This window comes from Pleuronectes platessa, chromosome 2, assembly GCF_947347685.1.
Source record: "Pleuronectes platessa chromosome 2, fPlePla1.1, whole genome shotgun sequence".
Lineage (NCBI taxonomy): Eukaryota > Metazoa > Chordata > Actinopteri > Pleuronectiformes > Pleuronectidae > Pleuronectes > Pleuronectes platessa.
The window spans coordinates 1,018,280-1,032,418 of NC_070627.1; the positions used below are offsets into that span (position 1 = coordinate 1,018,280).

Consider the following 14,139-nt stretch of genomic DNA (forward strand, 5'->3'; position numbering starts at 1 on the left):
ACGCCTCTGAGAGTCAGTGTGTCGTCTGTCCCCGGAGACAACCGCCACTCATCACTTCTGCTTGTTGAGCTGAGACCTCGTGACCTCATGGCTTCCTCCCAGAGGGAATTGAGTGTGTGTGTGTGTGTGTGTGTGTGTGTGTGTGTGTGTGTGTGTGTGTGTGTGTGTGTGTGTGTGTGTGTGTGTGTGTGTGTGTGTGTGTGTGTGTGTGTGTGTGTGTGTGTGTGTGTGTGTGTGTGTGTGTGTGTTTCATTTTGGCTGTTTGGAGGTGATGAAGCAGACAAGGATGTGGACATCAGGAGAAACCTTCTGGGGTTTCTGTTGATGAGCTGTGTGCAGTGTCTCCCTCTCTCTCTCTCTCTCTCTCTCTCTCTCTCTCTCTCTCTCTCTCTCTCTCTCTGTATTTTATTCACTAAGGTATTCTCCTTCCTCTCTCCTCCTCCTCCCTCCTTCTCTATCTCTCTCACACACACTGTCCCGTTTGTCCCACAGCTCCGTCTCTCAGGCGTCCCACAATATTGTCCTTCAATAAAAAAAACTACTGGGACCAAAGCTCTGAAGCTGCAGAGAAACCCTGAGTCACAGTAGAAATGTTATTGCCTCTAATGAGATTCTGCACCGCGGGGAGCTGAGGACACTGAAGACGTTTTCCACTTGAGCTCAGTCACTGAATGTTTCCTTGTTTTCCTGTGATATTTGAGATATTTAACCTCAAGCATCCGGGCAGTGCTGCGAGTTCTTAGATCTGAATATATCAAGAGTGTTGTTCACCCGACTCCCTGTAACTTCCCGGACGATTGAATTGTGAAATGTGGTCTCAGGAAGTGATTCTGACGTACGCCACGCAGCTGAGTGAAGCTCGTCTGGTACGTGCGTGGGTAGAAAGGTCGTAACGAACAAAGAAAACCAGGGATCTCTCTGTGGGTTCCTTTATTTTCAGGCGTATGGAAACTGTCAGAGCACAAAAACACATTCACATTAAATCAAACCTTTGTCGAGTTGAATCCCTCAGTGACATCAGTGTGGACCGATGCTGTATGTAGAGTAGAGAGTCATCAGCGTATCGTGACAGATTAGATTGAACACCACAATATCAAATATGAATTGTCTTTCTTCCTCTTGCCCTCCTCAGACTACACCTACTTCTACAAGGGGAAGGAGTACTGGAAGTTCGACAACCAGAAGCTGACGGTAGAACCTGGATATCCAAAGTCGATCTTACGCGACTGGATGGGCTGCGACCAGTCCGACATGGAGCGCTCCGGCGGCAGCGGGAACCGCGGGGACCGCCAGCTGCCCCTGGACGACGTGGACATCATGGTGACCATCAACGACGTCCCGACCACGGTCAACGCCATCGCCGTGGTGATCCCCTGCGTCCTGTCGCTGTGCATCCTGGTGCTGGTGTACACGATTTTCCAGTTCAAAAACAAAGGAGTGCAGCAGAACACCCTGGCACAGCACTACTACAAATACCCCGTTCAGGAGTGGGTATGACAGGCAAGCATCCCCCGAGGAGGTCAAAGTTCACAGGTGAAGTGGTTGTCATGTTGTTGGCTAGCTAATGTCGGCTACTGGCTAAAAACACTTGCAGAGGAAAGTGGACAGGCGATGCTAAGAGACGGTACCTGGCTTGAAACTCACGACCGTCTGGTGACACGAGCACTTCTGGGTAAAACAGGAAGATTCGTGACTTTGTCTTTTTCAAGAGCCGTAAAACAAACTGAGAACTCGTCCACAGATGCTGGAGGAGGATGTGATCTTCCCGAGGACATGTTTTTTTCAGTCTTGACCTGATGATGCGATACCGACCTTGGACTCCTCGTCTGGGGCCTGCGACACACAGCTCTCCTGCTCAGCGGAAAGAACGAGGACGACGCTCTTCTGAGCCAGACAGCTTGTATCGTGTGAACCTCTTCAGCTAGGAAGATGAGATTTAATTTAAAAAAACGAAATGAATAAAAACATCACACTTGAAGATAAATGTAGGTAGAAAGGCCATAACAAAGAAAACCAAGGATTTCTCTTCGTTGTATGGAAACTGTCAGAGGACATGTTTCTCTCTCTTAGCACCAGACACAACAAAAACATTCCCATCACCATCAACTCAAACTCGACTTTAATCCTCCCTCAACTTTTTAAAACCTGTGTAGATCTACACCATGTGGCGCGATGCTGTGTGTAGAGTAGTGAGTCATCAGCGTATAGTGATAGATTAGCTCAGCGGCCTTATCTCGAACACGTCTGCTCATATTTAATATCCACGAGCCGCTCCACGTAAAGCAATGAAAAAACTTACATGACAACAAGCGATTTTTCTTAAAACAGGACCTTTCTTAAACATGTTTCATTAATTGTACAAAATATCTTAATTGATGATGAAAACTGTGTCGGCTGATAGGAAAGTGGTAGTTTTATCCCACTGTTTGCATTTTATTCATATATGTAATAGAATGTTGCACCACACTTTTTTAGAATTTAGTTTCTAATTCAACCAATTTCTTATTTAATTCCTATTTATACATTCTGAATATATTCGATTGTTAATTTTACATGTTTACTGTTAATTGAGATATCGAGAATTTAACTCAAGTAAAAAGAAGCGTTTGAATAATTACGAGTACACTTGTTTTTGGAGAATAACATATCACTGAGTGAACAGTTTATTTCTTTTTTAACAAACAGCTCAGCAGACGAAGTGTAAATCCTGACGTCTGATTGGCTCGTTCCGCTCGGGAGCTGCTCTTTGACTTTGCTCTACGTTACCTTGTTGTAAGTAGCAGGAAGTGGTTTGATAAATGTGTCTTAAAGCTCACAGGAACTTTTTTAATTGTTATACACATGTTTTTTTATCACATTTCAGTTTGAGTTTTTATGCCTGTATTTATTTGAAGTATTGTAAAGCTGCTTTCATTCGGAGGCGTGAACCTAAACGAGAACATGGCCGACCGTGACGTGTCATTCATTTAAAACTTCACCGATCGATGGGACATTTTCAGTTTCAGTCAACATGCAGAATAAACTTTTACTACTTGATAGTTTTAATGTTTTTTTACCAAATTCAGGCAGATACACTTGACTTTGATTTGCTGTTGTTGTGTGACATCAAACAATCTGAGTGTTTACCTCACACTGATTTAGACATTATTCAGATTATGATGTTTACGAGATTATGATTTGCTCGTAGAATATTCCATCATATTTCTGTTCATGTTACAAAACACGACGTCATTAGTCCGACGTTCTGGCCAGAATTTTAAAACCCGACCTGAAACTATTGATTCCACGATGTGAAAATTACGGTTTTGGGTGATTTTCTTTATAATTAATCAGAAGATGCTGTTTAGATGTCGGTGTCTTATTCCGATTGTGGTTTTAATCTGGTTAATATCTGAGTATTGGTGTCCATGGAATCGGGTGTGCGACCTCCGACCTTCCGTTGTTCATCCTTGAGTCCTTGAGTCCTTGAGGTTGTAAGATCGGGTCTTGTGAGTTTCCTGGAACGTTCATAGTGTTCACAAAGAAAACGGCTCGGGAGGAATTGGCGAAGCGGAGGAAGAGGTGTAAAGAGACGCTGGAGGGAGAGGGAGGTGGAATAGAGCAGCGTCTGGATCCAGGGCGAGAGAGTCTCACACAGAGGACACGTGAGTATTAGTATTCAGAAACATCCACCAGACTTAATGAAGTCACTGCTGTTCACAAAGACACACGTCCCTCACTTGAATCCCTCTGTCCTCACTCCGTCCTCTTGTGATTGTCCCCGTCCCCTCGGCCCCTCCCTCTTCACGTACCTCGTCTCCTTCAACGTCTTTACATCAACACGACACAACTTTAAGGACATTTTGTCGTGAGCTGTTTTGGAAGATGACTCCAGTGTCTCGATGGTGTTTGGTTTCATCGTTTGACACAGTTCAACTTGTGATTTACATCAATTCAAGGTTTAAAATACAACAGTTGATTTAAATCGCTCAGGTTTGAGTTATTTTCACATTGTCAGAGGCACAATAAAGATTTCCTATAGTCACAGACGTACGAGGATTAGAGGACGAATGGTTTGAAGTAACGGAAACAAACGAGGAGAATCTTTGGTGGAGCGGTGGAACAGGAAACGCTCTGGAACCAGTGGCTCTTTATGGGAGTGAGTCATCGAACCACTCTTCACTTTAGCTTCTGAAAAAGCAGCTGCTTGATTTAAATACACAAGCGTCTCATTTAAAAGTCATAATGTGACTCATGATGGTTCGTTCAGGGGCCACTGAGCTCCCTAGAGAACCCCCCCCCCCTCCTGCAACCCCACCGCCCACTCATCCACGAGGCCGGGAATCTCTGTTGTGGGTCATCTCAGGACGACTCATCGCTGAGTCATCGTTATGCTCATGAAACCAGATTTTGATCCATGAATTATTCCCTGAGAGATCAAAGAAAATGTTGAAAAACTTTTAATTAGGAAAAAAACTTAACTTAACTTAAATTATTAGTTGTAATACTTCGACTTTACCGTCATAATGTTACGACTTTTTCTCATTATACTAACATAAGATTTTTCTTCAACATCGTTCAGTGTCGAAGTTGCAGCTTTTGATCTGCACCGTCTCTCTCCATCTCTCTCTCTCCTTCTCCCTCTCTCTCTCTCTCTCTCTCTCTCTCTCCTTCTCCCTCTCTCTCTCTCTCCTTCTCCCTCTGTATCTCTCTCTGTATCTCTCACCGTCTCTCTCCATCTCTCTCTCTCCTTCTCCCTCTCTCTCTCTCTCTGACTCCCTCTGTCTCTCTCTCCCTCTCTCCTTCTCCCTCTCTGTATCTCTCTCTGTATCTCTCTCCTTCTCCCTCCCACTCTCTCTCTCTCCCTCTCTCACTCTCTCTCTCTCTCTCTCTCTCTCTCTCACTCCCTCCGTCTCTCTCTCTCTCCCTCTCTCTCTCTCCTTCTCCCTCTCTCTCTCTCTCTCTCTCTCTCTCCCTCTCTCACTCTCTCTCTCTCTCTCTCTCTCTCTCTGACTCCCTCCGTCTCTCTCTCCCCCTCCCTCCGTCTCATCCTTCAGCTTCGTCCCTCCCTCTCTCTGTCCTGCAGTAATTGAAAATGTTCTTTACACTCACTCGCCGCCGTCGAGAGCGATTGGAAGTCGTTTGTTGTCGCACGGTGTGAAACGTGTGTGTTTGTTCCTTGAGGGTTTGAACAATGAACTCAGAGAGAACAGCAACAGGAAGGCGACTCTGTCTGTGGAAACATGAATGTGGATCGAAACTCAAATCAACTCCCGGACAAAGCTCGTGTTTCTTTGTGTTTTTTTCTCGGGTCAGACGAGAGGGAGAAAATGAAAAAGCTGTAAAATGGAAATGTTCAGTGTTTGGATGAAACCTGGTCAGACGTGTGTAGTTGTTGCAGTCTGCGTTGTGTTCACGTTGTGTTGTGTTGGTCGTAAAGCTGCAGCCACATTGAATTCATCTCCTCGTCTGTCACAAGCTGCTGAGTCGCTGCACTGATGTAATTGGGGATAAAGTGCCTTGCTCCAGGGCACGTCAGCAGCAGATGTTTTATTTGAAAAGAGGAAGGACACTTCTCTCTCTCCTCTGATGGCGGGTGATTCAGGGGCGTTCAATACGTCCACTCTTTTTTATTTGGGGACAATGAATGACTCGTGTTTTCAACCCATCTAATAAAATGAGTTTTCCACAGCTGAGCAGTGACTGTAAACAAAGATGGACGACGGCTCTCGGCCTCCTCCCTCTCTTTAGTCCACTCTGCTAACGTGGAGGAGGTGGGGGTTACGACCTATGCTGCAGCCAGCCACCAGGGGGGGGGGGGGGGGGAGGAGGAGAGATCAAGATGATTTGGCTTCACTTTTGGGAGCCGCCATGTCGTCCATCTTTATTTTCATTGTCCTTGGCTGGACCTGTTTCGTTTCCTGCAGCAAGTGAAGCTTCAGTCTCCATCATGTTTTAACTGACACACACACACACACACACACACACACACACACACACACACACACACACTATCCCTCTCGTGTAAATACTGTGATTGCTGAGATTTACAGAAGAAAATCCGTTTACAAAAAGTGCAGTGTGTGTTTCAGCAGACGTCTGTTTGCATCGATCATAAAACACGTGAATGAGGTTTGTCTGAGCCGAGCTGGAGGCCGTGTGGTTCCTCCTCTCAGCTCCTGTCTTCATGGCTGTTGTGTGCAGACCTGGGACAAACTGAGACTCAGTCCTCGTCTTTCCTCCTCCGTCCATTTCCCATCACTTACTCTGCTCCAGCCATCGAAAACCAAAACAGGAAGTGAAGACGTTCTGATGGATAAACTCAATAAAGTGGTCTCTGTGTCTTTGTCCCAGGTCTCTGTGTCTTTGTCCCAGGTCTCTGTGTCTTTGTCCCAGGTCTCTGTGTCTTTGTCCCAGGTCTGGTGACGTTCTGCTGGGTTCGGACAACAGTGAGTTGCCTTTAAAGTTGGACTAAGTGATCTGAGGACGCCACTCCCAACACAGAGCGGACTTTTAACAGAGATCATGCTTCTGCACGAAATCATAAGAAATCTAACTTCAGATTTGACTTTCAGTCTTTGGCCGGTTGAGGAATCCTGAAGACGCAGAAGCTTTAAATTCAGTTTCCTCCAGAAGTCGGTAACTTTTGTTAAATTGACCGTTTCTGGTTGTGTCTCTGAAGCGTCTCAGGGCGTCTCTGTCCTCCCGTCATGAAACCACATGCTTCATTTAAAGATCCACACTCATGTCTCCATCCACAGTCCCCACGTCTCAAGTGACTGGATCCAGGGTTTGAGTTGATCTGCAGCAAATCACACAGAGCTGCAGAATACGAACATGGTCAGGTGGAGTTTTAGTGCATAAAAAAATAAAAAGTCACAATGGAAAACTCATCTTCACTGGTTTATTTGAAACTGACATTAAAAGTCATATTTGTTTCCTGAGAAGAATCAGTGCAGATCTCTGAGGGACGTCTCTGTGGGTTTGGAGTCGGGCTTCACGTGACTCAGTCCTCCTTTAACTTGCCTGTTGTTGCCTTTCATTTCTAATGTTCTCTTTTATTAAGAACAATATATATATACACACACACATATATATAGATATCTATCTGTAGGTGAATTAAACATATCAGAAGTAGCCTGGGCAGAGTGAAGAAGTTCCACTAAGAGCACGTGTAGGGAGGTTTTATCAGGAATAGCTTTAAGAAAGATTCAACTCAGTTTGTGTTTCTTATAAAGAAAAATACCTTTTGTGTAAATACAGTTTGATTTTTTGGGTTTTTTGACTAAATGGGTTGATTATAAAATCAAAATGAAAAAAATCTGTCCTCTGCTCCTCACCACCACCTGATGCACCCTGTGGACTTTATTTTGGTTTTATAGACTCATCATGTTTCCAGTCAAACGTCAGCTCATGTAAATATATAAGAACAGTTTTGTATTTATTTCTTATTTCAGATCCTCATCATCTGCACATGAACCATTTTATGACGATGCTTTTACAGAATAGGCAAGTTTGAGTTACTGGTTATTCTGTGATTCAGTTTTATTCATGTTAACGTTAACAGAAGTTTTTTTTTTTATGTTTGGTTCAGTTTGACTGTCCCATGCCAATTATATACCAATAACACAACCTTCTGTTAACCATGAAACGTCAATAAAAGTCAAACCTTCATGGACTGTGACTGGTTTCTCATTGAGCTCAGGGATATTATCCAGATCTCATCTGTTTGAACTCAGTATATTTTGTCTCATACATTAATTAATTTATTATTTATTTTAGCTGTTTTCTGAAAACTGTAAACGTTTTATATTTACTGTATTTTTTACATTTCTGTTCCTTTTCATTGCTCGTTGTTCTCATCGTGGGATGAAGCATAAAACTGAAACTGTCTCTGATCGGACTCAAACATCTGATCATCGTTTTTATGATTATCATCACTCTGCTGTTGAAATGTGCATTTCAAGGTTTCTCCATCGACCTGATTCCAGAGGAACGAACAGCTTCGGGCGTCTGTGAGATTCTGTTCAGGATCAATCCACATGTGCAGGACACATCTGCCTGCTGGCGTTCGGCTGAAACGTTCCTCAGAGATGAATATGCATCGTGTGAAACCACCTGACCAGTGACTCACACCTTCAGCTTCTCATGTCATCGCAGTTTGATTCACTTTCACAGGAAGCTTTTACTTTTTCAAACTGCGGCTAAATACATAATTTGTTCTTTATGTCTGTTTGATGAATTGTTCTGTTTGACAACTGGAGTCAGTGCAGAGCGACAAATGATGTTTGTTGGACCTGCACCTACACAAGGACACACATGCACACGGGTGTCTGAAGTGATTTGTCCTGAACATCATCAGTGTTCATTGAATCAGTATTTTAAGTAAATAACAAAAGGGCTTTGTGTAGTTTCATTTAATATCCTCAGGGAAATTATCATCATCATCACATTTTTATCATCACATTTTTCAAAATTCTGTTTTTGCAGGTCAAAAGAAAAGTGGTTGAATCTGGAACTAAAGACACAAACACACTGACGTGGTTTATCTTCTCAGAGCTGCTCCTGTGAGCATGTCCGTCACAGAGGAAGCAGGAGAGTTTATAGAAGTTGTGATTTAATAAATTCTTCTTTGGTCCCAGTAGTTTTAACTAAGAGACACTGGTTAATGTGGCAGAGCTGGAATCTGTTACACCTGTGATTCAGATAAAGAAACAATAGAAAAGTGGATTCATCTGTTTCCACGGAGGAGTTTGGACCTGGAGCCGTTAACTCTTCATTTAAAGAACAACATAAAACAGCTTGTACTCGTTCTTCAGTGGTCGAGCTGCTGCACCAGAACCAGTTCAGTACCAGTTAGTGCAGGAGATCATGAAACACATGTTGTCCACCTTCCTGTTTCCCATCCTGCACTGGGGCAGCTCTCCTGTGGAGGAAAGCAGCGTTATTGAAATACAGCGACTTGGTTCAAGAGTCTGACATCAGTGGATATGAGCTGCAGTGGGAGAAGTACACAGATTACTCAGATCTTTACTGAAGTAAAAGTACCAGTAATGTAGAAATACTCCATTACAAGTAGGTCCAGTTTACAGCCCATAAGCCAATCACAGAGCTCCACATCATCTAAAGTGGACTGCAGTAGGAACACGCCCCCTTTTCCAACAAGCCGTCCAGCGAGGACAAAGTGTGAGAAACATTTTCATCTGTTGAGTTTCTGATCTGAGTTTAATTCAAAGTGAAGACGAGATGTGTCATCGGTTTATAATGAATCTGATTGATGCTGGTTTCTATTTGATATTTAGTTCAAATAGTACAAAACATCAGGAGAGTTAAAGCTTCACTTTAATTATTGATTATTAAATTATCTTGTGATTTTATGTTGAACTTTTGATTGGAACCGGACGAATGAATGAAATGTTGTTTTGGAGTTTTAATATGAAGACTGAGAGAGAAAAATATTACAAATAACCAAACTGGGATTAGAAACCAGAAACAAAGCTGCGCTACATGAATGTGTTTTCATTTCTGAGATGTTTCTGAGATTCTCTACGATCTCTTTCTGCTTCTCAACGTGTTTGGATCAGACTTGATCACGACAGCAGGAAAGTGTCGGGTCCATTCCTGTGAGGGGTGGACGTCTTCGTCTCCTACGTGTCCGGCTCCTCTTCTTCATCCTGAGATATTTATCATAAATTATATTTATTTAATGTTAGAAACCTCATCAACACGTCCACTCGCTCACTGGGAAGCTTCCACACATTGTCCTGCTGGTTCCTCACATGGACTCTGACATGTTACACACATGTTATCAGGAGGCTGCAGGAGAAGATCCAGGACATGTCCAGAGACACTGAGTCTGACCTTTGTTCTCACACACAGAACATGTGAGGAACATGTGAGGAACATGTGAGGAACATGTGAGGAACATGTAAGGATTTCAGTGCATTTCTGAAAGCAGCTTTTTTTATTATATTTTTACTGTCCTATCTTTCTGTATATTTTTATTTTAAATCTTGATGTGAAATGTGCTGATGAGTAACGGAGAGAACTGAGTAAAAGTACTTAGTTACTCTCTGATGTGAGGACAGACCTTCAGAGGCGTCGTTGGACTCGTGATGTTTTTCATCCTCCTCTTCTCTCTCCTCCGTCTCCTCCTCCCCGCTCTGCTCTCCCCCCATCACAGGAAGTCACAGCTGGTTCTGAACACACAGGTAGAGACACAATGTGCAGGAGTTTAGTTTATGAACCGTAACACAAAGTAAAGTCCAAACTAAACCAGCAGCGTCTACAGAACTCTGCCTCTCCGATGCCGGCATCACAACAAGGCGACTCTGAGCCTTGGAGCTCCACAGGGGGAAAGTCAAAGGACAAATAATCAGTTCATTCTGACTTGAATCTTAAAAAGACGCAGGAAGCTTTCAGGAGACGAGATGGAGAACGGAGCGAGGGAGCAGAGACAGATCTTGATGGAGTGGAAGAGAGATGGAGATAGAGAGGAAGAGGGGGAGGAGGAGGAGGAGGGAGATCACAGCCTCCCCTGTTATCGGCTCGGACATCTCTAATCCTGTCCAGAGGGATCCGTCCAGGACGCCAATCCAATCAGACGCAGCACAATCAGTTTAGCGGACGCCGCTGATGGGATCATCTCACTCGGCTTCACACCATCGCTGGGCGAGCCCGGGAAGCTTTCAGGGCCGGGTGGAATGCATGCTGGGAAATTGCACATGACGGGGACGGTTTTCAGACGTCGTCCTTCAGGAGACAAATTGAAAGACCAAGGTGAAAGACGCCCGACGGCACAACAGGGCTGCAGCTGACTGCGGATTCCTCTATTGATTATTACCATCGACTGTGACTTGAATTTATTATAAATTATATTCTTCATCTGGAAATCCTAATGGCGTCCGCTGATCGGGGACTATGATCACAACAAGATTGTTGTTGTTGTTGATAAACAACATGTCTCCTCACAGCTTTTTATCTTGTAATACATTGACTCATTCTTGCCTAATTAAGATCTTATTCTCTCAACATTAGGACTTATTGTCCTCTTGAGATTCAAACTTCTTTTCCTCAAATTATCACTTTATTTTATTCTCGTAAGACACCTCGTAACATCGCAACTTTATTGGTGAAATCTCTTTGTTAAGGAATCTTTTCCCTTAAAGTCGCCCAAAAACTTGTGTTTCTATAGATTTCTATAGAAAGAAACATTTTGCATCAAGTGGAGTCGCCCCCTGCTGGTCGTTCCACAGAATACAGGGTTCAGGCGCTTACAACACACGTTTCCTTGATGAAGCTCGATGTTTCTCCACAGGAACAAAATGCTGCTGAGTATTTTCCCGTGAAGCAGATTTCACTCAGCTCGGTGATGATTGGAGGCAAAGTGTCGATGAGCTGCAGATAATCCAGGAGCGTCTTTAAAATGAGAAACTTCCTGTGACACGTGGGACGGCTGAAGCCTCAGTTTGTCTGCGAGGGAACAACTTGTCATAACTTTCACATAAAGTTGATTTTGGGATTCATCAAAGTGATGAACAGAGCAGCGGCAAAATGACAAAGACTAAAAACGCTTCACGAGCACTTTAAATAAATCTGCCATCTTTCATTGTTGTTCTAGATCACGTGTGTTGTTGTGGATCTGAGCTTCACCTCCTTCATTCATGAAGTTCAGAGCCTCTCCATCAGAATTCAGTCGCCTCACTTCCTCTCCACAGCTGCTGGAGAGAGAGCCGAGCTAAATATAGCTTCTCCTGTCAGCTCCTGCTCTGCTGTGACTCCAGCGCCTCCTCATCTCCTGGAGACAAAGTGAATCTGTTTCCTCAGCTCAGCTGCTTCCAGACAGGAACTCCGGACGATGTCCAGAACATTGTGCCTGGACATTATCTGGACTTTGTGTTTCTCATCGGGGACATTGATCGTCAGTGTGTGTGTGTGTGGGGGGGGGGGCATTCAGAAAAGAGGCGGAGCCAAAAAACCTGCGTCTCTGTTATAATCATCGTTATGAAAGGTTCAACGGGAAGGAGGCGTTGACATGTTCAGGTATCGAACATGTGAACGTAGAAAGTCCACAAACCTAAAGATGTCGTGCAAGATAATTAGTGACATCTAGTGGTGGAGTCACATATTACAAACAAAACCCACGCGGACGTGAAGTCTGACTCCGACAGGGACGTGTCCTCTCGTACAGAACCTCTGGGACCATTTGAGGAAATATCCGGACTTCAGCGCTGGTCTGAAATCAGCTCTGTTTGTTCTCTGACACTTTAAGGGTTGCTGGTTTGATTCCTTTGGCAACTCTGCTCACGACGGGCTACAAGAATTCATGGAAGGAGAATTTTCCTTTAAACGTTGTGTTTTGTTTCCTTCTCCTTCAGTGAGTGAAACTCCTCGACATGAATGGAGTTCACCCACGAGGAGATAATTCAGAAAAATCATTTCACACCAGGAGATTAATTACACCTCCTCCTCCTCCTGCTCCTCCTCCTCCTCCTCCTCCTCCTGCTCCTCCTCCTCCTCCTCCGTGTTGACAGGTGAATCAGGCTGCCTCTGCCAGAACCTTTCATCTGATCAGCTGATGACCGATTATCACAGAAATGACCTCATGTGCTGGATTCAGCTTCTTAAATATGACAGTTGACAGAATAAGGCATCTGAAGGTTTGGTAAATTATAACGTGAATGTATTCATGTTGTTTTTATCAGCATTAGTTTGACATGATGCAGCCAAATTAAATATTCACTACATAAACATAAGTATTACTTTATTCTAGACACACATATTTTTTTCTTGCAATATAAAAACTGCTTGTAATATTTCTTTGCTCTCGTAATAAAACTACTGTCATTTTGTGACAGTAGTTTTACCCCCCCGCCACACATGTTTCTAATACTCATACATCATAAGAGAGTCGGATGAGAAGAAAGTAATATTATGACTGTATTGTTGTTTTAATATTGATTCATTAAATGTGATATCAGCTCTTTCTCTAAACCTCAGACCCTCTCGGTGAAACGCTCCAGATGTTTCCAGATGTTTTCAGGTCAAACTGCACAAACACAACATGCAACATGTGTGTAAATGTGTGTAAATGTGTGTAGACCTGAACATTTTCATTCAGAGTGTGCGACATGTTTACAGCAGTGAGAGCTCCGCCCACACACACGCACACACACACACACACTCTTTCTCACAGGAGCAGAGACACAAACTCACACACTATCTCTCTCACACGAACACACACTCTCTCGCTCAAACAAACACTCACACTCGCACACGCACACGCACACTCTGTCTCTCACCTGATCGAGTCTCCTCTCAGCTGTTTTGTTTCCAGGCAGAATGTGAGGGAGACAGGAACCGTCCACAGATCGTCCACCAGCCACAGGATGTCTCACTCTGAGTCTTTCACCAGACACATCGATGAGCGTAGAGTTCAACACAACCAATCATCTCCTGAATAGATTTCAATTACCAGCCATAACTTTTTAACCATCCGAGGTCGAAGTCTGATATCACCTGTCTTCAAGGGAAACGGTTTTTTATTCATGTCACTACCCACAATCCTCGGGTGTAGCAGCGGCCTCCCTGATTCAAGATTCAAGATTCAAGATTCAAGATTTTTATTATCAAATGCACAACAATAACATTAAGCAGTCGCTGGTGAAATGCTTGAGTCACAGGATCTCTTCTAGCAATGCTCAAGTAATTACTGATTGGTGGAGCAGCAGCAATAACACAAGACAGCATTGATATACACTATATACAAACACACACGACACAAACCAAAATGGTTGCAAAACCCTATTAAGGACAAGGTTCAATTTAAGAGGCAGATGGAAGTCGTTAAAAGAAGATCACTCGCAGTGTATTATGGGATGTGTAGTTCCTCCACTCTCAGTCTACGTCCTCACATTAACTGTGTTATGGTTTGAAATCGGTAATATCAGTAATGAGCTGCTTCACTGTGAGTGGAACAATTCAACAAAGTGAGTAAAGAACAACAGGGAGTTCAGAAACACTCAATCTGTATTTCTATCATCATTTCATATTTCTGTCTTTATTAAAAATCTCATTAAGTTTAAATGTGCTCTGCGTGTTGTGTTGATTCACAGAGATCCTGAGCTGCTTCTCCTTCAAACAGTCAAACAGCAGAACAGA

General features: G+C 43.5%; 1 protein-coding gene and 1 long non-coding RNA gene across 2 annotated transcripts in view; one reads left to right on the forward strand and one right to left on the reverse strand.

Annotated features, from left to right (window-relative positions):
* mmp24 (matrix metallopeptidase 24) overlaps nt 1-4,625 on the forward strand; it is a 37,635-nt gene extending 33,010 nt beyond the window's left edge. The window contains exon 10 of the mRNA XM_053447673.1: nt 1,133-4,625. Within this exon, the coding sequence (XP_053303648.1) occupies nt 1,133-1,497 (365 nt within the window). The 3' untranslated portion in view covers nt 1,498-4,625. The remainder of the gene's footprint in view (nt 1-1,132) is intronic.
* A 3,755-nt stretch (nt 4,626-8,380) lies between these two features.
* On the reverse strand, nt 8,381-13,429 carry LOC128462349 (uncharacterized). The gene is made up of 3 exons (XR_008342363.1): nt 13,281-13,429; nt 10,070-10,178; nt 8,381-8,905 (listed from the first exon to the last, which is right to left on the reverse strand). It is a non-coding gene; the product is annotated as an uncharacterized LOC128462349 (long non-coding RNA).
* Nucleotides 13,430-14,139: the final 710 nt, after the last annotated feature.